This window comes from Rhamphochromis longiceps, linkage group LG13, assembly GCF_057381845.1.
Source record: "Rhamphochromis longiceps isolate RC_006_pf linkage group LG13, R_longiceps_female_GT1.1, whole genome shotgun sequence".
Lineage (NCBI taxonomy): Eukaryota > Metazoa > Chordata > Actinopteri > Cichliformes > Cichlidae > Rhamphochromis > Rhamphochromis longiceps.
This window is the reverse complement of record NC_140569.1, coordinates 21,899,227-21,924,555: the sequence shown is the minus strand read 5'-3', so window position 1 is coordinate 21,924,555 and position 25,329 is coordinate 21,899,227. Positions and strand designations below refer to the sequence as shown.

At 41.9% G+C, this 25,329-nt stretch overlaps 2 protein-coding genes across 3 annotated transcripts; both read left to right on the top strand.

Annotated features, from left to right (window-relative positions):
- Positions 1-1,169: 1,169 nt before the first annotated feature.
- ppp1r21 (protein phosphatase 1, regulatory subunit 21) lies at positions 1,170-15,312 on the top strand. 2 transcript variants are annotated; one of them, XM_085428424.1, is made up of 22 exons: positions 1,170-1,855; positions 3,037-3,105; positions 3,360-3,506; positions 3,695-3,772; positions 3,894-4,058; positions 4,160-4,218; positions 5,497-5,591; positions 5,810-5,862; positions 6,031-6,180; positions 6,669-6,770; positions 6,864-6,952; positions 7,043-7,179; positions 7,381-7,473; positions 7,877-8,004; positions 8,553-8,702; positions 9,632-9,724; positions 10,027-10,281; positions 10,621-10,656; positions 10,774-10,890; positions 11,348-11,446; positions 11,555-11,683; positions 13,781-15,312. In XM_085428424.1, exons 1-22 carry the CDS (start codon positions 1,796-1,798, stop codon positions 13,808-13,810), a joined length of 2,334 nt encoding a protein of 777 aa, XP_085284550.1. In that variant the 5' UTR covers positions 1,170-1,795; the 3' UTR covers positions 13,811-15,312. The 2 variants fall into 2 exon arrangements, with proteins under 2 accessions (XP_085284550.1, XP_085284549.1); XM_085428423.1 differs by having other exon boundaries at positions 3,671-3,772.
- Positions 15,313-16,116: 804 nt separating this feature from the next.
- ston1 (stonin 1) lies at positions 16,117-24,963 on the top strand. The gene is made up of 4 exons (XM_085428425.1): positions 16,117-16,305; positions 21,060-22,995; positions 23,519-23,721; positions 23,836-24,963. Exons 2-4 carry the CDS (start codon positions 21,144-21,146, stop codon positions 23,899-23,901), a joined length of 2,121 nt encoding a protein of 706 aa, XP_085284551.1. The 5' UTR covers positions 16,117-16,305; positions 21,060-21,143; the 3' UTR covers positions 23,902-24,963.
- The last annotated feature ends 366 nt before the right edge of the window (positions 24,964-25,329 follow it).

The following is a 25,329-nucleotide window of genomic DNA, read 5'->3' as shown; positions in this document are numbered from 1 at the left end:
TACTGTTTCTGACCGAGGTCTCTTCCTGTTACAAGGGAGTTTTCGTTCTCACTGTCACCAACTGCTTCTTCATATGGGTTTGTCTGATTGTTGGGGATTTCTCTGTACATAAAGAGCTTTAAGACAATTGTTGCTGTGGTTTGGCACTATATAAGCAGAATTGAATTGAAGAGAAAGGTGGTTTAAACATACTACATCTACCTACCTACATAGGTGTAACAACCCTGTGCTAGCTCCAGGGCAGATATTTTTGCTATAAACTCACACCATCTTTCTCAACTAGACTACCACACACCCCAATCAGATTTAAACGGCTTGGTAAAGTAACATAACGACAACTCTGATGTATATAAGCACAGAACAAAGAAGACAAGCCCATTAGCCACAGGTCTTCACAAACTGATTGGATTGGGAGACTCTTTTCTAGAATTCCTCATCATTTTCAGAGGACCAACTTCCAGACATGCCACACACACAGTATTATAGTAAGAGTATCTAATTTCAATGTTTGAGAAGTAACAATATTTTAGTCCTTTACAAAAACGCCAAATACAGTTTCATCATTTGGGTTATGTGATCAGCTGCTGATAGCCAAAGAACTGGCAGTATGCTGATTCTGTTCTCTGTCTCCTTCCTCTTTCCAGCACCACTTTTTTTCACTTTGCTTGCTAAACATAATTTAAAAAGCTGCTGCACCAGCTAATTACTTTTTAAGACACCCAAAAAAACATACTGATGCATTGTTGATGTCAACTGGTTCACAGTCATTTTGCGAGCTGACAGGAAGTAAGGTCAGGAAGTACAACTAATTCATTTGCCTGCATGCTCCTTCGTCATCAATACTTTTCACTATAGAAGTCTAGTTTAATCAATGGAGTGTGAAATGACTGAGAAAATCTTTGAAGAGCTATAATCAAATTAAAAGTCATTCAAATATATACTTCATAACAAAAAGAAAAGAAAAAATAACAATACAGTGTGCTACAATTTAAATGACAGTAAGTAAATGATATCTATCTATCTATCTATCTATCTATCTATCTATCTATCTATCTATCTATCTATCTATCTATCTATCTATCTATCTATCTATCTATTTCTTCAAACGCTAGGTGGCGCCCTGCTTTCTCCTTCTCCCTTCTTCTCTGTTTTCTGCACTTTGACCTCGGTGCTCGCCTCTCTTGTTGGCTCAGACTTCAGGAGGATTTTGCGGGTTAGCTAGAAAATGAAAGTATTCCTTCAAATGAATGGGGATTTAGGGCTGTTTTGCTAGCCGAGGAGCCGCTACCTTTACTCTCTAATAGGATTTGCGGACGCCGCGGGTCACCGGCTCCTGTCAGATAAAACCACATACATGTGTCGCTCCTCGTCGGGGTTTGTTTTGCTACATAGCCTCTTCGCTTCGCTTAGCTAACAGGCTCTGTCGGCGTTACTGGTGCTAACTTGGAAAAAAAGGGGACATTACTGTTAGATCGGAATAAACACGTGTTTTGGGAAATGAACTGTTGACCACTGTCCGTTTTATTTTCCGGGACTGATGACAGACCTACTGTCATAATGTACCCGAGTTCAGTTCTCACAGGTAGCGGAAGAAGCCTTGTTGGATTAAGAAATTTTACCAGTGGGCTAACCGACCTGAGTTAGCCAGGTTACAGCTCACCGTCTCCGACGTCAACCTTGCAAGTAACTGACACCGTGAACTACATACTAAGCTAACCGGACAGCCTTTGGCCAGTCCGGCTACTGAGGATTAACGTTTCCTAGCATCACCGGTTGGCGACTAGATAGCGTCGCCATGGCTAACGTTACAGACCTGCAGACAAAATACAGCAAACTGGCACAGGAGTATTCAAAGGTAAAACACCGCCTCTGTTTACTGCTAACGATACCTGTTACCTGTTATTGCTAACAAGGCTACTACACAGAACCTGTCAGTGAGCTATCAGCGTCAGCTACCCGGTGTTTTGTGCCTTGCGTGAACTTGAACTCAATGGAAAACAACACCTGAGATATTTATGATTAGTAAAGTGAAGTGAAGCAGATCAGCTTGTCAAAGACATACACATAACTTAGACCATAGAACCTACTTTGTTGGGTATAGCAGAAGCTAATACAGTTCACCTGGAATAAGGTAGATTATCACAGATGTAGGCTAGCCGCCGAGGCTACACACACAGGTGTCATTATCAGCCTGTGTGTAGCTTTAATGCTTTGTTTGGTGCATTTTCCTTAGGCTGCGTGGGAAAATGTCTTGCATGCTGCATTAGAAATAAGCGGTGTTCAAAGGATGTAAACTATTGTTTAATGGTTAAACAGTTTAGAGACAGTAAAGCCTGTGTGGCCTTTGTTTCTGTGTCAGCTGACAGCTCCGGGAGCGTTATAGCTGTTTCCTGTTCCACTCTGCTCCTCCCCACCAGCAGCCAAACAGTGTATGATCCTCAGGAAATGCTGACTGTGTGATTGTTGCACAGACTCTTGCTGTAATAAGCATGTCTTTAGAGGCTACTGATCATACAGTAAAAAGCACTGAGTTCGGGTTTCTCCTGTATGGTCAGTACTCATAACTCATTACTTATAAATGTGGAAAAGTCACTCAGTAAGCAAACTTTTCTTGACTTGAACTTGAAGTATATTAAAAAAAGAACTGACACAAGCATGCCACAGTCTGACAGACAATACGTTTCTTCTTCATATTTATCTCAAACGTAATATTTTGGGCTTATAGAGAACGGTAAAAGTCACATGATTTATAACAGAAGGCAAAATGAGAGCAACACTGAAACACACTAATGGATTCATCTCAATTTTCTTGTTTTTGGAGTCATTAGGAGGCAAAATTGCAGCGGAGACTATTATTTGATTACCTGCTCTGATCTTGTCTACATAGAATTGAATAAAAAATCAAAACTACACATAATTATTGAGCAGAGATTTGCCGTGTACTCTTTATTTTAAAATTGCATTTGCATCTCAAACAGCAGTTTGTACTTTTTACATCTGAATGGTTTTTTTCCTCTGTGTGTGTGTACTTCACAGCTACGTGCCCAGAACCAAGTGCTGAAGAAGGGGGTTGTGGATGAACAGGCCAACTCTGCCTCACTAAAGGTACAATGATGTATATTTAAAAAAGAAAGCAAAGTATTGAGAAAGCAAGCATTGAAATGACATTGTAAGCAACTCTGTTTTTCATATTTGCAAACCAAATGTGATCACCAAGTCTGACCTGTACTTGTTGCAGTGTTACCATGAATTATGTTGCTGTCGCACAATGACAACAGAATGACTTCATGTTGTTTTAAAGGCTGTGATTTGCTTGCATGTGTTATTCATCAAAGTCATTACTTTCTTTCTGCCATTAGGAGCAGCTGAAGCAGAGAGACCAGAGTCTGAGGAAGCAGGAGCAGGAGATGGACAGTCTCAGTTTCAGGAACCAGCAGCTGGCCAAGAGGGTGGAGCTGCTACAAGAGGAGCTGGCTGCTAGTGAAGCTAAGGGCAAAAAGGGGAAGGTGAACATGAGGGGAAAGGGGGAAATGCGGGAGTGGCTACACAGTGGACTAGCGGGAGCAGCATATATTTATTTATTTTTTTGTAGTGGTCTTAAAGTTATGGTAGTTTCACAGTAATGTTTGTCTGACAAGTTGATAGTTAATAGCCCCCCAATCTCCTCCAGAGTAAAGGAGACTCTCCTTCACAGCACGGCCTGCAAACCCAGAGTGTTTTTGATGAGGACCTGCAGAAAAAGATAGAAGAAAATGAGCGACTTCACATCCAAGTAGGCAGCCACGCGGTGCTTAGAGTGCATGTTTAAAATACAAATTTTACAGTGAATGTGTCTAGGATACGAGGGGAGGTCACGTATGTGACAGCTGTGCTTCCTGCTGTGTCTTTGTCAGTTTTACGAAGCAGACGAGCGGCACAAGAAGACGGAGGCTGAGCTGAGGGAGCGACTAGAAAAGCTGGAGAAGGATGCAGAGCAGCACCATGGCGTCGTGGACGGGCTCACCACAAAGTATGCAGAAACGATCGAGCGGCTGCAGAGTGACAAAGCACGTTTAGAGGTAAGGGCTCAGTGGGAGAAACATTGAAGTTGTTCACACAATTGCCAATTTTGATAACATTTAATTTTTAAAAAATTATTTTTTTCCCCCTGTTTTTACAGGTGAAAGCACAAACTCTGGAACGAGAAGCAAAAGAGTGCAGAATGCGAACAGAAGACTGGTAAATATACATTTTATTCGTAGTTTGAATGATTTAATTCTTCTATAACATTGTTCAGCATAGTAACTGTAAGTAACCATGTGAGTAGGGATGGGTATCGTTTAGGTTTTATCCGATACCGGTGCCAAATCGGTACTTTTGAAACGGTGCCGGTGCTCAAACGGTGCTCAAACCGGTGCTTAAAGAATGGAGAACACAAAATTGGTCCAAAAACCTCTCATGTTCAGCTGTTTTTTGTAAAAATATAACAATGTTAGCCTTTTCTGCAGCTATGGGGCATATATGGTATCACTCTTGGCTGGAAGCAGTGCTTAAACAATGGAAAAAAAACACAAACTTTGTCCTAAACCTCATGTTTAACTGTTTTCCACTTTTTCTTTGGTCATTTTAGCCTTTTTAGCCAGGGTGAAGGGAGTATCTGCCATCAAACAAGAGGACAGCCGCATGTAGCTATGATGATGTTTGCTAGTTCACCTTACATGCATTAATGTAATAACGTGGTTAGCCTACTCAACGTAAATTAGCTACTCACGCAGAGAAGAACGGCTGCTGCTGCCATCATCATCCGTCATCATTTCTGCTACACTGGCAGGGCTAGGGGCCAGGACTCTCCTCTTCGTGTTTTTGGGGGATGTTGCATAACAGGCAACCCACCCGCAGTAGATGTGCACGGTGTGAGGTCTCGCAGCAAGCTATCAAATACGGCGCATTTCTCGGCTTTTAAAAAAAACGCTATGCGTCGCCAGGTGTTTCATCGGATTTGAGGTGTTACCTCCTTTGACAGTATCACAGTATCAGCTTAAAGCACTTGTTGCAGGCTGCTGAGTTTGCATATTTTGCTATGAAGTACAGCCAGACTTTTGACCGCTTCGCCTTGGACATTTTTAATCTGTAGCTCTGCTCTAACAGAACGTACGTACCTGGCCCCGCCTACTATCCTTGGAAACGTAAAATGATTGGCTAGAATCTAAAGTGTATCACAGCTCAGGAAAAAAAAGCACCGAAATAAAGCACCGAAATGTGCGCTGCTTTTCGGTCTGGTTACTACCGTTTATGTCAGAACCGGTGCCATCATGGCACCGGACACCGGTACCCATCCCTACATGTGAGTGTTGAACTGACTTTGACAAATACAAGATATGTACATAATACATTTTGTAGAGCCATGATGCAAATCTTGCAGTACACATTTCTGCACATTGTATTTTTAAACTGAATTACACAAACTTGAAATGCATGTTGGGAGCAGCTCAACACTTCTTCGATCTCCCTCTGCAGCCAGCAGCAGCTGAGGCGGTGCCAGTCGGAGCTGAACAGACAGGTGAAACAAAGCAGCAGTGTTATCCAGGAGAAAGTGCCCTTTAATGACACCAGTGAGTATCTGGTACTATTTGAGAACATTTCCATCCTTGTCAGTGATACTATAACTACACGCTACCCTGGAGTAAGCACTGTAACGCTACACACGACTGTAACGCTGCGCCGACGCAACCAATTAAACTGTGTTTGCAAAGTTAATAAAAGTTCATTGCGGGGGTTGAAGTTCTGCTCTAGTTTACATGCTGCTTTTTTTTCTCCTCCATCTCTGCAGAATTTAGTGACTACAACAGCCTAAACGTGCCATCACACAATCGAAGGCACCAGGTAAGTGAGAAAACAAACACATTCGGGTGTATTGCAAGTACAGATTCACATCTCAAGTAACCACCTTTAAAAATATTACCTGTACAGCAATGTAGCGATAACACACTGAGTTGCCTTTAGGTAGAAAGGGTGGTAAAGTAGCGATCTGTGCACTGTGCCGCCTTTCAGCTGAAGGCCCGGGATGTAGCAGGCCAGGCCATGAGTTTCATCCAGGATTTGGTGGCTGCTCTGTTGAACGTCCACTCCTACACAGAGCAGAGAGTACACATCTACCCCCTGGACTCCTCTATTGAGACCATCTCCCCTCTGAACCAGAAGGTGAGGCAGCCATACAGGGAAGGTACAGGCATTCTGTCAAATACAATGCATGCTGGTGTTCAAAGCCATTATAGTTTTGCATTTTCTAATCAGCTCTTATTTTTTATTTCATTTTGACTTTTTATTTTAATTCAGTCGGTTTCCCGAGTGGGTTCCTTTGTTTCAGTTTAGTTCTCATTGATTGAAAATGTTTAGTTTTAGTTGAGTTTTTATTAGTTTGTTTTTTTTAATGACTTTTTAATGATTATTTTATTGAGGGTGTATGTCAGAGGCAAGATTTTAGGAAAATCAGTCTAGGTATTACAATAAAAAAGCAGTCTTGCAAACATACAAGGTGCCAGTAAACACATCCATCTAGGAAGTCGCAATAATTTTTTACCAGACTAACAAAGACTTTTCACATCTGGTTGTAGTTAACTATGCTAGCCTTATTGGTGCCAGATAAGGAGGCGCATTTCGTTTAATGTACGTTCCTTCTCTTAACCCAGTTTTCTCAGTATCTGCATGAGAATGCAGCCTATGTGCGCCCCCTGGAGGACAGCTTTCTCCAGTTATACCAAAGCATCACAGAGGACACTGTCACAGTACTGGTACGTTTTGGATGGAGGGTGTGGAGGTCATATGTTTGTTTAGAGACAGAAAACAAATTGACACTAATTGTGATTTTCTGTTTTGAATGAAAGGAAACTGTGGTCAAGCTGAAAATTTTTTCTGACAGCTTCTCGTCATACACCCACTTTCTCCAAAAGATTCTTCCCTACCAGTTAAAAAGGTCAGCAGTGTGTGTGTGTGTGTACACGTGTGTGAGATAGAGACAAATAGAGTGGAGGAGGCTATTGTGATGGGTGTCTTGTGCTTTCAGCCTCGAAGAAGAGTGCGAGGCACCTCTTTGTACTGCTGCCCTTAGTGCGAAAAACCAGGAGCTGCAGAGTGACATCAAGCGAGTGACATCTGTGTTTGAGAAACTGCAGAACTACATTAACCTTTTGGCCTTACCCAGTAGGTTATCACACAGCATTTGAGCTCTTTTTGTCTAAAAGCTCTCAGTCAGTACTGTGCCAGAATAATTATATACATACATATTCATTTAAATGCTGTTTTTCCTGAAGGAATAGAGGAATTTGGTAGTATGTAAATACAGCAGAGGGTTTATGAAGTGACGAGCAGACATGTCTGACGAATGTGCGCGATGTGTCTCAGGTGTTCGGCAGGATGCCATGCCACACAGCAACACGTCAGCCGTCTTCACCCAGCTGGCCGCCTGCCTGCACAGTCTACATGATGCCATTAAAGGTGGGTGGATCTGTTTTCGTACACAGATTTCTTTATGTACTTCATTCATAAATAGTACAGCAAAAGCAGCTTTTTAAGGACTAAATATCCAGAAGATTCAGTGTAAAGTTTATTCAAATGAATCAGCAGACGGAAGCATAATTTTTTGCTCTTTGGAGAAGAGTCACTTTTGTAGGCAATTAGCTGTGAGAATGGGTTTCTGTAACAAGCGCCTTTGTTTGGGTATTTTAGTTAAATGTTCACTCTTGCAGTTTTAGTGTATGAGAATATTGTGAAAATCTGTTGGTTATTGTTAAAAAAAACACCGGTCAGGGAGCGAGGCACTGATTGAGCCACGTTTATTAAGCTAAATTTGGAACATAAAGCAAATCCTGCTGTTCTTTTTTGCTCCTTGTGTGTCCAGAGATGTCAAAGCATTACAACCAGAAGGCCGACATTGAGCGGGAGCTCCCCACCGTCACCCAAAAGCTCTGTACCACCACAGAGTGCCTCCTGGGATCTCTGGGTTCTTTAACTAGCTGCACCGGCAAGGTATGGCCAACAGGGGGCAGGCAGCAGCCAGGTTTATATCTCCTGTAGTGTATGTTTAGCTTCAATACATAAAGGCGTAATTGTAAGTAGCAGTGAGTTGTCTCTGCAACTGGGTCACATTGGTAAATTGCCACAAATGGAAGAGCACAGAAGTGCGGGACTCAGGTGGGCAGCGGTTAAACGTTGAAAGACACAGTCCAAATTGCAGTCTGTACAGCTGCTCCCCAGCAAGAGCACAGGGATGAATGATTTTTGTGAATCGAGCGAATTGTCGGCTGAAGTGTGTGTGTGCCGATTGGATGACACTCCACTGGGTTGCAGCACAGCCCACGACATGTGGAGTGAGCTGCATTTTGCAAGCAGGCAGAGGCTTAATTGCTCCAACATTTATCTTCCTCAATACTTGGTGGTGGAATTGGCTCTCTGCTGTAAACACAGCGGCTAATCTCAGGGTAAACAGAACGCTGAGTGTCAGGGTTTCTTCAGCTGAGGAGATATCCGTTTTGTTTGAGAGATCTGACACGTGATGTCGCTGTAACTTGCTGCAGATTGCCACCTTCTTCAGCAACAACTTGGACTTCTTCACATCATCGGGCTACAGTCCGAGAGGCAGCACGGCAGCTCTTAACCCCGTGCAAGCAGAGAGTATGCTGGCCAACAAAAAGAAGGCAACAGCCTATATCCAAGCTGTCAAAAAGGTTAGTGTGTGTAGCATGCTATTTCCCACTTTATTCCCTTTTCCCTTAAATAGACTTTACTTGGGCTGGCTGAGAGGTTCTGTCTTTCAACTACTTTTAGTATTTATTATGCCTTTAAATTCATATTTCATGTTTTTCCTACTGGTTGGATCGTTGCAAGTGCTTAATATCATTTAGCCGCTTCCCAAAAGGGGATCTTGACTTGCGTTCGGAGTGCAGCTCCTCCGTCTTGTACTGCAGTTGGCAGCACAGGAGCAGTGGTCCCCGCCCCCTCACGTGCCCTGGAGAACCGCCCTGAGTCGGAGGGCCGCTTTAATCGACACCTGCAGCAGGTGGAGAACTGGTTCACGCTCCTCTGCGCTGACTTGCAGAGCAGAGCGAGGGCTACCGTCACCAGCTGCAGTCCGAAACAGTGGAGTTGATTCGCAGGAGAAACCCTCATCGGAGCAGCAGCTGATTATATTGCTGAGTTATTTACTTGTCACAGAGTACTTGGCAAATAAAATGTATGCAGAGGGGGGGGGACGAAATGAAGCGCATATATGCACACACACGTCTCCCAACCACAAACAGGATTTGAATCAGTAGGAAACACTGAAGCCTTTCAACTTACAGCTCACAGACTTTAGATCAGTGTGCTTAGTGAGATTAAAAACACTGATTTGTAATATCTTTTCAAAAGCATTAAGAAAGTCTTTGTAAGTATTTCATCTCTCAGAGAGTCTCATATCTACATTTTACATCTTATAAATGTTTTGATCTGCTTTTACGTTGTTTTTATATTTTATAATTCCATTTTTTCATTTACTTTTAATCAATTTGAGTGTTATTTTAAGCCTGCTTCTGCAGAATTCAAATTCTTTAAAAATATTACATGGATTTTTAAAAATGATAAATGACTAAAATAAGTGTTTTATTCACCCATTTAGGCCAAGCCCCAGTCTGTTCCGTACAGAGAAGCCCTGTCAAACCGTCGCATACTAACCAGCTCCACTGAGAGCAGAGAAGGTCTCACTCAGCAGGTAAAAATACAGAGATACGGATAAATTGGTGATACAAGTAGAGAAAAAACTGTCCTGTCTTAACACAGTCGTGTCATGTATTATCTGAGGTGTGGACAGCTAGCAAAGCTGTTGATGTTTTACTTTTTAAAGTGCCCAATGTTTCACATAAATGTGTCACTTTATCAAAGTGCGAAGCCATATAATAAAACCCAGTGAGGATTATTGTATAGTTTCCTTCTTACAACTCCTAACCTTTGCTCGTTTCCGTATCCACAAGCTCACTGTCCACTTCTCTCCTTCTCCCCATTGGCCTCCTGCAGGTGCAGCAGAGCCAAGAGAAGATTGCTCGTCTGGAGCAGGAGAAGGAGCACTGGCTGCTGGAGGCCCAGTTAGGGAAGGTGCGGCTGGAAAAGGAGAACCAGCGCATTGCGGAACTGGAAGCGCAGCTAGCAGCAGCTCTCGGGGGAAGTCCGAACTCGCAAACGGCTGCAGCCGGCGCACTCACGCGGGGCCACGAAGAAGCAGCGGCAGAACTGAAAGCTGCAGAAAAAGAGCCGACGCTGTGCACGAGCCTGGTACTTCTCCGTGACCGCTCGGTCTGCTGTTTGCTTTCACTTTGCAGGGGAAATTTTGTGTCCTTGGCACTGATTTGTTTCAACAAAGGGAGTATTATTGTTGTTTTCTTCTGGCTTCCACACTAAGCCGGTTAATAAAACACAGACGTCCAAGAGCTGATGTGGCAGAGTAGGAGAATGCTGTTGTTATTCAGTGCTGAGATTGCTCTCATAATGTTTGTTTCAAGTAGCTGTAACACGTGTGTTGTAGTTAGTAGCTATATCCTGCATGTCTGTTTTTGTGTTTTTCTTATATATTTTACATTTGTCTTACTTTTCGTTTCTTTTTTTTGTCACCAGGTTGGAATGTTGTGCACAACACCTACAGATGAGCATGTGAGTGTCCGTACATCTGATTAAAATATTTAAGTGCAGAATTTGTACCCATCTAATAATGCTCCCTCCAAGGACAACAAAATCTTGTGTAGCTTGATGTTGTGTCTGACTTTGCAGGTGGGAGACGAGGAGTCTAGGGAGCAGCTGATAAAGAGCCACTACATGGCCAGAGTAGGAGAGCTCACCACCCAACTCCAGATTTCAGATAGCAAAGCTGTGCACTTTCACTCTGAGGTGAAGATCTTACTGAAAGTTGTTTATCAAAGTAACTGTGTGTCGTAAGAAAGACCGTTAGTTTGCCTTACAAGTACATATTCTCTTTGTGCTTTGAAAATGGTTCTCGAGTCGGGGTTATTACCATCTCCACTGAAAAACCGACACTAAATATTTTAAGTAATATGTTGTGTCTTACCCTCGATGTAAATGACTTGTTAAAGTTACTGTCACTTGCCTTAGTTTGGCATTATAGCAACAGAAATGCGCCTGATGTCGAGTTAGATGTGACGGTTTAACAGCAGAGACTAATATTGTGGATTTCCTGCAACTTTGACACTCTTCTTAAATAAACCTACTTTTCAAAGAAATCCTTCCTGTTATTGCAGCTTTTGAAACCGATCTGTAAAGCCTGCCAGACATGCTTTAAAATCATCAGGGCACAGCAAGTTGTTTACTTTTCTCTTTCCCTTTGTAGTGTCGAGCTTTGGCTAAGAGATTAGCCATTGCAGAGAAGTCGCGGGAGACTTTCAGTGAGGAGGTCAAACTGGCTAATCAGAATATCACACGCTTGCAGGTATGATGCACTGCCAAAGAGCTTCCAGTTATAGCATAAAGCGTAAACATTAGCGTCCTTTCAAGTCAAAAAGCATTCACTTTGTAACTGTTTGGGCCTGACACGCAGGATGAGCTGGCTACGACTAAGAGGAGCTACGAAGACCAGCTTAGCATGATGAGCGACCATCTGTGCAGCATGAACGAGACTTTGAGCAAGCAGCGAGAGGAAATCGACACGCTCAAAATGGGCAGCAAGGTATAACCTTTTGAATTCCAGCTTCTTTTGCAATATTTTCTTTTTAAAATTTTGGTTCCCTCTCAGGGTTTGCTCTCAGCTGTGAGGTGCTGCCAGTCTCCAGTTAGGTTTCTGAAATGTTTGGGCGGTGATATCATTTGAATGCGTATGTCAACGCAACAACATTAATGTGTAGACTTTGCTTACGTATATACATTCAATTTGGCATTAATTAAGCAAGTTAAAGTTAAATAATTTCCCCCAGGGATCAATAAAGTATTCTGATTCTGATTCTGATTCTGATTAAAGTTCTGGAGTTGATTCTAGTTCACGCTGGCATTTGCACTTTTCTGTGAACACTAAAATGTGTGGTCAACGTCAGCTGGTCCAAGTGAAGAAGGTCATCGTTACAATGAGAAAACAACACAAATCCACCAGCCGAATAAACAGTTCGATATATTTTTGAGAGGTTAAATGGTGGATGATCACAGGATCATTTCCATAAGCAGAGGAAAAAAGCCTTTAAACATCCTGCTGAGTGAAAAACACTCTTCCAGGAGGTAGGCGTATCGTTTTCTTTTTTTTTTTTTTTTTTTTTTTTTTTTTTTTTAAATGACATCAGAAACAGCAGTATGCGACATTACGTGATGGCAGAGCTTCAGTTCATCCTTTGTCATTTTTTTTTAATTTTTTTTATTTTTTTAATAAATAGGACAGGGGGAATGAATGAGAGAAAGAGGGGGAGAGAAAGAAAGAAAACCAAAGGGGAGAAGAGACGGTGAGAAGGGGGGGGAAGAGAGAGAAAAAAAAAAAAAGAACTCCTGGGTCACCTGTATGGAGAAAAAAAAAAAAAAAACAACAAACAAAAAAAACAAACAGAGGAGACAGCAAACAACAAAGAGTAACATAATAATAGAGAAAACAACGCACCATCACAATAAACTAGCTAGTCATAGATATCAATATTTACTAAATAATAAACGATATTGTGCAGGCGTATCGTTTTCAAAGTCTGCCATAATGAGAGTAAAAGGGTTCACCACAAGGAGCAAACCGGTGATTAGCCACAACAGTAGAAGGTGCAGATTAGACTGCCAAAACACATCTATAAAAGGCCGACCAGCTCAGGAACAATATTCTTTGGACAGATGAAGCTAAAATCAACTTGTAGCAGAATTAAGGGGAGAAGAATGTAACGGGGCGGGCTGGGATCAGCTCATAATTCAAAGCATTAATGTGTGATGGTGTGGTCACGCTCGGCTTACAGTAACGATGGGTCACTATGGTTTATTGGTGATGTGACAGAAGGTAGAAACAGCTGGGTGAATTACGGAGTGTATCGAGCTATACTCTCTGCTCAGATTCACACAGATGAAGCAGGGTTGATTGGATGGTGCTTCACGCTACACATGGACAGTGACCCAAAACATACAGGAGTTTTTTAAGGTAAACAAGTGGAATATTCCGCAGTGGAAATCCGTCACCTGATCTCTACGAAAGTGAGCGTTCATGTCAGCGAAGCAAATGTGTTTGGCACGTGAATAAAGCTGACAGTAATTCCTCGTTGAACATTTACAGACCAAACCGTACCACCACCCTGTCCCTCCAAATCTCGAAAGAGAAGCGATACGGCCACGTGGAGTGTGAAGGATCAGCCGCTAGTGAAGTGTGACATTGTAAAGTTTCTCAGTTATGAGGTGAAGTGGGAGGTCAGCGGTGGCGTTGCGGTTGTTGCGAGGTTTAATGGGAAAAGCACCTGCCGCAGACGTCTGAAAAAGCCATTAAGCTACAGGAGCAGTAAAGGAGAGGGCTGTTTTTTTTTTTTAAAGAAGAAAAAACGTGCATGCCCCTGCTTGTGCGCACACGGATGGCTGCATGCTGGGAAGTTTCAGGACCCGGCATGTTTGTGATCTAAAGGGGCGATTTTTCTCTTGAAGGCCAGCACACCAGCCTCAGCATGTTTTTCAGTTTTTGAAACGGAATACGAATTTTGTCTGTCTTAGTCACTGCACTGAAATGCAACACAGAGCGTTAGCTTTTGCACCAACCCTGGATATGGCTTGCTTTGAGTTTAGAGGACTGAGCTCACTTTTTTGTGTGTGTGTGTTTTTTCTTTAGGGAAATGCCAAAAAGAACAAAGGCCGCTAGTGCTGCTCCTCAAAACTCAAGCTCCATTTGACGCCACTATAAAGGCACCCTGGGAGAAAACCTGAACCTCGAAGCCTCCCTGCAGCGTCTTGGTACCAACACTGTCACCAAACCACAGGATAACCACCTGAGCCTGCAGTTCCTCCACTTGAAGGCAGTACAAAACTGTTTGGAGGCTCAAACACATTTGACTGAAAATGCTTTGTTTTTCCTTCCCCCCCCTTTCCTCGTCACAGAAGTACATGAAACAAAACAATTTGCTAAAAAACAAAAGCTTTCCAAAACTGGACCAGAAGTTACTGCTTGACCTCTGTGTCAAACCACGCTGCTTTCCCAACAGAAGGAGCAGAAGAAGATAAACAGCTGCAGCAGCTGAAGTTTTTAATACTCACTGAAGTCAAGACTTGAAGACCAAACCCTGTTAATCAGTGCGTGTAGTCGTCCAGCTTAATGTGCGTATGAGAGACGGTGGAACTGTGCATTTTTATTGCTTATCTGTAACAGTACGTGTGTGTGTGTGTGCGCGCTTAGACTGTTGTGTCCTCGTGTGACTGTAGCACCAGGCTTTACAACGTAAGTAATGTTTTACAACTACCTTTTTTTTGTTTCTTAGATCAAATTTGAGATAATAATCCCCCCACGTCCCTTCTGACACTAGCATATAACACAAGCTTCTGAAAAGAAGGGCTTTAAAATCCCAACCATAACAAAGATATGCTTAAATTCATTCCTCATTTTTAAGAAATCTTCAGTCGTCTAGGAGTGGAGGAAAGAAAAGATGTCTGCCTCGAAGCACTGATTAACCGTGTTTACTTTAATGGGAAGGGACGGACAAGTTGGAGCTTGTGAAATGATGTCAATTTATCTCTGTGAAATTATGCTGTAACAAGTCATTTTTATCACCAAAGTAAGTGCGGATGTGCACTCAGAAGCCTGGCGGGGAATGGCAGTCTCTCGACGTTGTACGACGTGTGGATAAAAAAGGGTTTATGTGAATATAACCTCATTTAAAATCATGTAATTGTACTGTACAATGAGTAAAAAAAATGATATAGGCCTATATACAAGAGGCATTTATTCAGAGGTTAAAAAACTTTTATTTTCCACAAATTTTACAAACTGACATCTGTGGCTAGTTTAGTGTGTGTCTCGTCTAAGGCTACAATACAGAGATGTATCGCAGAGGGATCGGCCCACACTGGAACTGGTGCTCAGAAAACTTTTGAGTCATGGCAGAGGGCAGTTAAAGTTTACACTAAAATTGTACTTACATGAGGTAAAAGGAAGAAAAGCCCAGAAGTGATTGTGAGCAGTTCATTTAAATCCTTTTGTTTGCCAGTCTACAGCTGCCAGCAGACCTTTGATCTGACAGGTTTGCCAACGCCCTCTAAACATATTTAAAAAAAAAAAAAAGCAAGAAACTTGTATTCTCACATTGTAACTTGTTGAAAAGCACACATCAAATATGTGACGCAAAATAAAGAGCTTGCTCAAAACATAAATGTGTCATGTATTTAGAGTCACTTGGTTATTAATCACTCCTAAAATTGACCTAACTTTACCTGCTGCGTTTATGGGGGGTGAGGGAGACTGGGAATTGTAAGTTGTGTATAATTTAAAAAGGCGAAAAAGCAGTCGCTAACACACCCAAACTACTGGGAAATGAGGCACAGACATGTGGGGACTAGAAGAGCAGTTTCTGATGCCGTCATTTGTTTTGAAAAGAAAAACGTCGTTTTATAGAAATTCGCGATGCTTTCAAGTACTCTTGGTACATGACTGAAGAGTACAGTAGCTCTAATAAGAAGTTTGTATAGGCTGCAGAATTACTATACATAATACCAAAGGCATTTATATTACTGTAAAGTTAGGCGATTTAAACACCCTGCTTGAAGTTGTGTGTTTTATACAACTTAAGTTTTTACGTGCTTTTGTTTTGTAAACAGCGGTGAAAGGGCAGACGAGATTCTCTTTTTGTGTGTGATGAAATAATGATCAACTTGTCTTTTCTTTTTTAAAATTATTTTTTTAATCTTTTGCTAAACTGAATAACTATCACAAGGCCAAAGGTTGTAATGACACACTTTATATAAATGTGGCAGTTGGGTGCTATGTTTATGGTTAGCTTTGAAACATTGTCAACCGTATCTGAACTCTGATAGTTACTGAGTGAGCATATTAACATTAATTTGTCGAAATATGAACTTAGTAAGTTAACGTATGTCCAGAAATAGTCAATATTCTGATGTGTCCCACCGCAGTGAACGCAGCACTGCTGTGTTCAGTCCCACAGTGTCCCGTCGGAGGACAACCATCAGTCTGAACTCGGGAGGGGGAAGCGCTAGGCTGTGCAAACTCCCAGGATTTACACTCTGCCATTTTGATCAGGACCGGGCCGACGTCGGAGTTCAGACGTGTCCATCAAAAAACAAAAAACAAACAAACAAAGCAACAAAAAGTCATGGCCTGAATTAGTCACTGCTGCTGCTAAGTTTGTGAGTATGTTTTCCTTTTCGCTTGTACTCAGGGAGCTGTGTTTAGTTCAGGTCACGTTGTAAAAACCAAATAAACTGTTTTAGTGTACTCTTTTTTTTTTTTTTTTTTTGTAAGTGTCGACCAGGTGTGCTGTCGTGTCGTCGCTCGGTCGAGAGTGACTGGCGCGTGTGGTGCTCACCTAAAAGTGCGCAAAGCCAGAGCACGATAAAAGTAAACTCAGGGTGACAACTTTACTCCTTCGAGCTCGTGCGTCAAAACAAAAGGCGCGGAGCTTTATCCCAGGATTGGGCCTCTCTGTCCGGGACGCGGGGCTGCCTCTGTTGTGGATGACAGCATGCTTGGTACTGTTTTGTGTGTCCAGTCTTGAGTTGCCATGGGACGAAAAGAAATGTTGTTTTCCAGCAACTAGTGTTTGTGTCTGGCAGCCAACTGACCGCGCGCTGGGTGTGACAATGAAACAGTGTATCAAATAAGTGTGATTTAACAGGAGGCATACAGTTTATCTGCGCATGTAGATGATATTAATAGGAAATGTGTAGCCTTTTTTTAATACAGTAAACTTTTAATAAGTATGGCTAAATGTGAGATTTTGTAACTTTTGCTGGACTGTAGCCACTTTAGCAGTGAAGAGACCAGTGCGAGAGTCATAAAGACAGTAAAGTAGCCCAATCATAGTCTACTAACATTAGATAACATCCTCTAGTAGCAATCAAAGCTGCTACAGCAGGAATGTTAAACTCATTTTACAAGTATTTTGATTACATGTAAATCTTCCCGTTTAATTTTGTTACATAAGTACAATTTATAAAAATAAATGCATTTGGACAAGTGAAATGTACTTGGTAGAGGGATTTCCAACTCATTTTACAATGTAAGCCACATACAGCCCACTTTGATTTGAAGGGGAAAGAAACTGTTTAACTATACATTTAATCTCTGAGATATTTTAATGTAAGAATAAGAAGAGCAGTTTAAACAGGACATGCCAGATTGAGGAAAAAAAATGCTGCTCTAGGTAATGAAAGGCATCTGTTAGCATGTCTTTTTGGGCTTACGTGTAAGAAATGAAGGTGTAAAATTAAATAAAAGGTTTTGGTTGCTTTTGCTCAGAAAGTTTTTGTTAATTCACAGTATTTGTTTCCTTGTGGACTCACTGTGAAATTTCTATAGTAGATTGTGGGGGGGGGGAGGAATGGGTTTTTTCCTTTATTGAGTGGTTTATTCATTACTCAGGAGTAATGGAGGGGGTCATTATCAGTAGGAAAAGCTGTAAAACCAATGAAAATGCAGTTTAAAAAAAAGTTCAAAATGTATGCTGTCTTTTACATTTTCCAAAGCAGTTCAGTGGGATAGATTTGAGTATTTTCCAGGTCAACTCTGGCCTGTGGGGCTTATGTTTGTCAACCCTGTACTAGAGACTGCAGCTTAAACCCCCTGTGTACTAGAACTAATATCTATACATTTTAATTTATTCTATTATTTGTTTTCATACTTTAAGCACAAGTTTATAATAGTTTATCCCTTCATTCCAGATGAAAGGAAAGCATAATTAAATGAGTAAACTACATCCACAAACATCCCCCCATTCATTCCTCCTCATTCTGTTCCCAGTCATGCTTGTCTGAACTGGAACAAATTTCCACAATAAATGCGGCAGGGAATCCCGGGATTAAAGTGTATAACTAACATAACGCCGATTCATTCAACGTGTGAGGAGACAAAAAGAGCTGCGGCACCCACACTCGCTCCTGTGCTTTGTGTTAATGGGAGCTCACTTTGCACACGATGCCACTGCTGCCACTGGAAATGGGTCATCACATTTTCAGCTCTGCACTAGTCCATGCTCTCATTGTGGTTACAATGGTAGCAACCTGCCCTCTCATTTTAAAGTGTCTTATTTTGTTTATTTATATATACAAGTTTTATTTCGAAGGAAAAATATTCCAGGCTGTGGTGTGAATGTACAGGAAGTGGCCAGAGAATCCAGCAGGAAAGTGTCTTCTTTAATCAGGAAGCATCTGTCTGCTGAGTTCAAGCCCTGGTGTGTGTGTGTGTGTGTGTGTGTGTGTGTGTGTGTGTGTGTGTGTGTGTGTGTGTGTGTGTGTGTGTGTGTGTGTGTGTGTGTGTGTGTGTGTGTGTGTGTGTTTTCAAATTCAGCAGTTTTGTTGAACCACAAGACTTTCCACTCAGTCATCATTTATCAGTAATTAACCATATAAGCAATACTATTTTCAGTTGTTTCATGGCTGTTCCCCTTTGTGGATTGCATGTTCTCATGCTCCATGCTTAATTTTTCCACTATCTGCCAGCTGATCTGTTAGCGCGTGTATTCATCCTCCCATGCAGTTTTGAAAAAACCAATATCAAAATGCTCTGCACGACTGGCGCCTTTTAAAGCTTACATTTTCAGCAACTAGTGAGGCCAAATAGCTGTGGTTAAGCAGCATTAGACCTTGTTAATGTCCATGAGGTGTGCAATTTTTTTTTTTTTTTCTGCCTACCCTTGGTTTAGCAAGCAATTTAAATAACTACAGTAATGATCAGTAATGATAAACTTGAGAAGCCGGATGGTCTTTGTTGGCTGTTTGTCATAACTGCAGGGCTGTAATTTAAATGCAAACCAACCTGTACAGGGAGCCTGACGTTGCCCGGCAGAATTACAGGTCTTAACTTTGCATTGGTTTTTAGCTGGTAGAAATCTGACGAGGTCATCTTAAGTCTCGAAACAATAATAAGTCAGTGTAAAAATCCTCATGGTAGTTCCGACTTGTTTTTGTTTTTAAAGTACATAATTAGTTTCATAAGGCTCTCTTAATCCCCAGTCTCTTTTCGCTGCGCTTTGGCAGTAATAAATAATCAGACCAATCCAAATTTATGACCTGTAGAACTGGTGGATTTTTGAAGTGTGATAAACTGACATTAAGATAATATTTATTGTCAGTTCACACGAATACAGCAGCCTGCTATTTCCTGTGTGCAAAGCGGCTTGTCCCAGAGGAATGTGTGGAATGTATTCTTTTGTCCTCTGTTGATTTAGCAGAGTCTCATTTCTGCATTGCCTGCTGGAGAGCCCAGGAAGAGATGGCTGGCTTGGAAATGAGTTTGAAAGACTGTCAGTAACCCCCTGTGGAGATTTCCTCCTCCTCTGTGAATCGAAGCAGATGGATTCTATAAGTTGGAGAGACGGATGAGCTCGTGGAAACGTCTGCGTAAAACCTCGCAAACATCCTCTCATTAGAAAGATGTTCTTCACTGTTTGACTGAGGAGTTGTCAGTCCACTCTTCTGAATCAGAACACCCTCCCTTACTCACACACACACTTCCATGTTTATTTGTAGCAAGAGGAACTTTCCACTCCATGTCTCCTCCATGCAAGTCATGGCTGCGTCTTGGAGCGCAGAGGGAGCCTGTAATTGAGGCTTTCTGTCCCCCTTTTTTTATGGGAAGATGAAGCGTCTGTATTTTGTAAGGGGGCTTCACTGAGCCGGATATTACTGAGAGCTGAACTGCCAGCGCATCAAAAGGCAGATTGTGATTGAGTAGCTGGAAAATTAACTGCGAGATCGCATAAAGATTACAACATGTTTACTCTCTAACCACTGGCAGATTAGCCTGAACGTCATTCCTGTTTAGCAATATCGCCATACTTTTTCAATATCTCATTCATATATTAAAATACCATCCACCATAAAGATGCCATGCACACTTTGTCCCTTTTTGAAGCCTCGTGTGGAACTAGATGAGCCCCAGTGTACCTGCTTCTCTCATCTGACCTCATGGTTTTTTAACGAGGCTGGACTTTTTCTGCCATGGCTAACTTTTCTCCCACGCAATTTGGAGCACGCTGGCTTTGAAATATTTAGACAGCACAGCAGGTCTAAAATACACCTTTTTACATTGCAGCAGCTTTGAACTGCCACATCTCTGAAGTCTTTTGCTTTATCCTCTATGCATTTAAAAAAATTCTGAGCTACAGAGAGAGAGATTCTAAAAATCCTTTGAGAAACTGCGATGCAGTGTTTGGTTTGCATCGACAGCTTTCCAAAGTCTTGCTATTTTGACTAAGAAGAACAGATTTCTTCACCCATTTCTCAGGCTCACACTTTGTATTGGGATATTGTTAGAAGAATAAAGACTGTATCATTTCTTGTATTGCTTGCACAACTGATCTAAATGAAGGAGGTGGTCTATGTGTGAGAGTGAGTGAGTTTATTAAAGTTGCATAAACATGCATGAAATCCCTGTTACAATTACCGGTGTAAAGACGAATCTGTCAGTGGAAGAATTCCCTGCAGTCTCCTGTCACCATTCCTTTAACCCTCATCTTTATAGCTAAAAGATAAAACTCCGGGAATGAGTTTTCATGTTCTATGATGGAATTACTTCTGAGAGTTTCCAGTTAATAAATGTCTATAAAAAAAATTAATCTGTGGTGTGAGAAACTCGACTCCCTCTTCGCCAACACTGGGCTGCAGAATGCTTATTCAGCTGTCACGTCAGCGAACCTTAGGTAATTGTAATAGAGAAAAAAGAAATGAACTTGTTCCGGGTCAGGTGTTGATTAAGCTTTAATGGAGTACTTTAAAGACATGTTTTATTTATGTCCTCGAGGGCTCTCTCTTGTACCGATAGCAAAGGTTTCAGTTGTTCGTGCTTTGAGATGGGAGCTGACTTTAGAGATTTGATCTAAATTAGTTTTACATTTGAACTTGGGTCAATAGTGTCTCATTCTTCTTTCTTTTTCTTCTAACAGAGAAGAAGACTTTTGAATTCGGGGACAGTTAATCCAACAAAGGAGGAGCTGTCGTTTTGAACCGGTCTGCAGACCTCTTTGGCCATGTGCTCCACAAATCACTCAAACTGGGTCACGTTTGAAGATGACAGCACACCGCTATCGTCACCTCAGAAGCCTCTGCAGTCCCCAGGACTTATCAAAGCATCAGTGCCGCGTCCCAACGGCCTGAAATTAGTGCTTCCTCCAATCAAAGATACTTCCTGGAGCTTTAGTAGTTCCCTGGAATCGCCTCAAAGTCACTCAAGTCTTAGCGGAAGTTCCTGTGTACCATGTAGCACACCGTTTAGCACTCCTGAAGGTGGGGTTCCTAGCAGCGCGTCACCATTTTACTCCAAAACATGGGACAAGAAGGACTTCTCAAGGAGTTTTTCCAGCCCAGTTACCACCTCTGTTTTCTCTCCTGCACCACAGGCCCTGAATCAAACATCAGATGGGCCAAGCCCTTTCCCTTCTTTCAAGGGTAATTCAGGACACTTTAACCCGTTCTGGGATGGACCTAGACTAAATACGGATGTGGGTAGCTCCTCCTCAGACTCTGAATCGGACAACAGCCTTCCACGTTTCTTTATACGGACCAAAGATGGCAGTGAGCCTCAGCGTGACCAGCTTTCCTTCTCTGTTGTTTGCAACAAACTGGAAGGCCTACATACAAAAACCGACAGCCAGACAGAGACAGACAAAGAAGGGCAGAGGCGGCTAAGTTGCAAAAGTGAGGTGTTAAGTGAAGGTACATCTCAGTTTGCACCTCGTGGTTTGTTTCGTAGTCAGAAGAGAGACGGTTGGTCTATCATGCTCAGGATTCCTGAAAAAAAGAACCGCATGTCCTCGCGTCAGTGGGGACCGATCTATCTCCGCTTGTTGCCGGGAGGTGTGCTACAGATGTTCTATGAGAAAGGGCTTGAGAAGCCATTCAAAGAATTTCAGCTTCTCCCTCACTGCAGGCTCTCGGATCTTAAACTGGAAAGCTACAGCGAGCCCCGCAAAGTCCTCACAGTCAAGGTGGAACATTTCTCCTACACAGAAAAGAAGCGCTTTCACCCAAAGTTCGAGGTTAGTCACGAAGCTGAGGTAGAGCAGCTCCTCAAGTTTGGCTCCACAGTGCACGATGAGATCGAGGACCTGGTGGTCTCCATGGAGGAGGAGATCTTCAAACTGAGTGTCCCCCACCAGCAGAGGCGGCACTACGAGGAACAGGAGCTGTCGCTGCAGATCACCGATCACATCTGGATACAGCTAGATAAGTGTGGGGGCGTAATGGAGCAAACAGCCTTCACCCAGATTCACTGTCTTGCTTTTCTGAACGGACTAGGAGACTGTTTTCTTGCCCTTAATGACCTCGGGTTGCTGCACTTTGACTCCAGCTATGGCTCAGAGGAGGGCAGTGAACTCTGGATGGAGATTGCAGGCTACCATTTCCACAAATGCGTGAATGAGATGGAGTTTCAGAGGTCGCGACTGATCAAGTTTTTGCCTCCTGATGCATGCAGAGTGGAGCTGATGCGCTACAAAACAAGGGTCCTAGGTTGCACTGAAATTCCCTTCTCAATCAAAGCTACGGTAACGGTTCAAGGTGCCTACGTGGAGCTCCAGGCCTTTCTCAACATGTCAACCACGTTCCTTTCTTGCATGAGGGAGTCTGACACTCACTACCCGCTGTGTGAGAATGTTGTGATCCGCGTTCCGGTGCCAGGCGACTGGGTCAAAGTGACACAGACGGTGGCCTTACTGCGACAGAGGTCTTTAAAGGCCCGCATGAACAGAAATGCCTGCTTGGGCTCAGTCACCGCTGCAGATTCACAGCCTGTCATGCAAGTGTCGATTGGCACCGTCAAGTACGAGAATGTATATTCGGCGATCGTGTGGAAGATCGACAGACTGCCTGCAAAGAATATGGGTAACGCTTATGACAGGTCAAAAAGGAACCTGTTATACTTTTCCAGCTGTATATAGTTTTAAGCTCTGTCAATTTGGATAGTTTTCTGTGATTACATGCTTCATTGGTGCAAAGTCTGAAACATGCTGTTTCCGACCCTTTTTAGCTAGCTTTCTTATGATTGGCTGCTCCTTGTAAACAGAAGGTTTGAACAGCAGCTTTAACTTTAATGTCCACAGCCAGGGCTCTGTGAGACAAGAGACAGGACACCAGTTAAAAAGAGTATTTGGTGCAGTCTGAAGCTTTACACATACATTGACCTCATTATTTGAAAGTGTAGCCATGTTTAATCTGAGACTACTGTAACAGTACATAAGTGACAGAAATAATGAGGAGCATGATAGGTCCCCCTTAACATTTAGCCTTACACATCCTTTTCTCATACTGCTTTTTACTCTTGCCTCCTTCTGCCTATGCACAGTATGTTTGTCGTGCTGTGATGTACGACGACAGCTGCAAGTGACCTTTCTTTCCTGCTTTGCAGCCTTGGATCATCCCCACTCATTTTCCTGCAAACTGGAGCTGGGATCTGATCAGGAGATCCCAAATGACTGGTACCCTTTTGTCACGATGGAATGTGAAATTGTGGGCGCGGTTGTGTCACAGACCAGGGTTAAATCCTTGGGCACTGTGAATGACATCCAGCCGCAGAAACATGTGACCAGTTGGACGCGCTATCACTGTCAGGTGAGATGCTTCAACGGAAAAATAAAAATATCTTCATCTGTGCTTAATTGTGGATCGATTTTTTTTTTTTTTAAATTTATTGGAACTAACTTTTTTCTTTCTTTCTTTTCTTAGGTGGAAGTGGAAAAGAAATGGATTGAAACAGAGTCACAGAGGCAGTCTGGCTGTATGACGCAATGATGATTAAAGACACTTAGTAGAGGAAGTTATTCCTATAAAATGTTTTTCAAAATCTTAAAGGTGAAGGGATATTAAAAATAACAGGGTGAAGCGAGACTTTCTGCTTATATCTGGTTTTAGAATTCATAAAATCATGCAGTTTGGTAGCATTTCTGATGGAGGTTCTATGATTTTTATATCCTTTAACTGAGACTGAACTTGTTTAGCCCTAATAAACAATTTAACACAGTCCTTATACCTAGCACTTTACATTTAATAGATTTATAAATTGTATGAGATTTACAGCTTATACGATTATGCTTGCATCTGCAATATCTGCACTGTCCTCCAGAATTATCAACATCAATTAATAAATGCACGCCAAACACATTGTCTAATATAAGCAACTTAAGTAATGGCCTTTTGAGATCATTACTTTAGAGAGAGGTTAAATATCAACCGATGCTACGGGTGGTGCTACTGTGTTGTCCATCTATATTTAAAGTTGGCACACTTTGAATTTTTTTTTATTTGTACAAAATCTTTGTGGAAATGGCACGAAAATGTTGGATCGTTGTGTTTAAAGAATGGTGATGTTTAGGTAACGTCACAACATATATTGGGTACTGATAATATATAAAGTGAGATTTCTTTTTGTCTCAAGCAACAAAAGTATTGTTTATCTTGAGCGGACCCTTTGACTTTATACTGAGGTTGTGTTGTGTTGGAGGACTGTAATTTTATTTAAACAAATCAATTCTGTATCTTTCTGCTCTCTGGGTTGTGAATCGGGTTTATATATGATAATAAAAAAAGGGGTGAAGGGCCATACTGAACAAAAAGGTGTTTATTGATAACTTTTATGTATGAAGTACCTGGCTTAAGCTGGATATTATATACATCAAAAGTAAAAAAGAAAAAGCAATTAAACCAGAATGAGTCATGGTAGTACTTCTTTCACAGCTGTTATCTCGCACTCGTTTTTTTTCTCCACACTTGGTAATTTACTCAACACGGGGGCAGAGCAGTTATAAACCTGCACCTCACTAAGATTCAAAACAGTGTGAAAATTAAATGCTTCCCATCACTGCAGGCTTTTGCTGAGACGTATGATTTGTAGGCCATGATAAACTGCTGCAGGCAGCTGCATGAAGTTGCTCAGAACGCCGGTACAGACAGAGAAGTCAGTAAGTTTCAGTATTGTTTCACTACACTGCTGGTGTTTTATTATGCAGTATGTTTTATAAGGGCATCTGTGTTTATGAGTCATTCTCAACCAATGCCTCAACATGCAATCTATTAAGTCTCTCCCTCTTTAAAAGAAAACGTGTTCTTCTTAAATCTGTAAAATGAGTTTTACTGCCCTTCAGCAACACATCATAACTCTTAAGTATAGTCTTAAAATATACACTCTCTTTGTTAGGTACAATTGTTCAACTCCTTAATCCA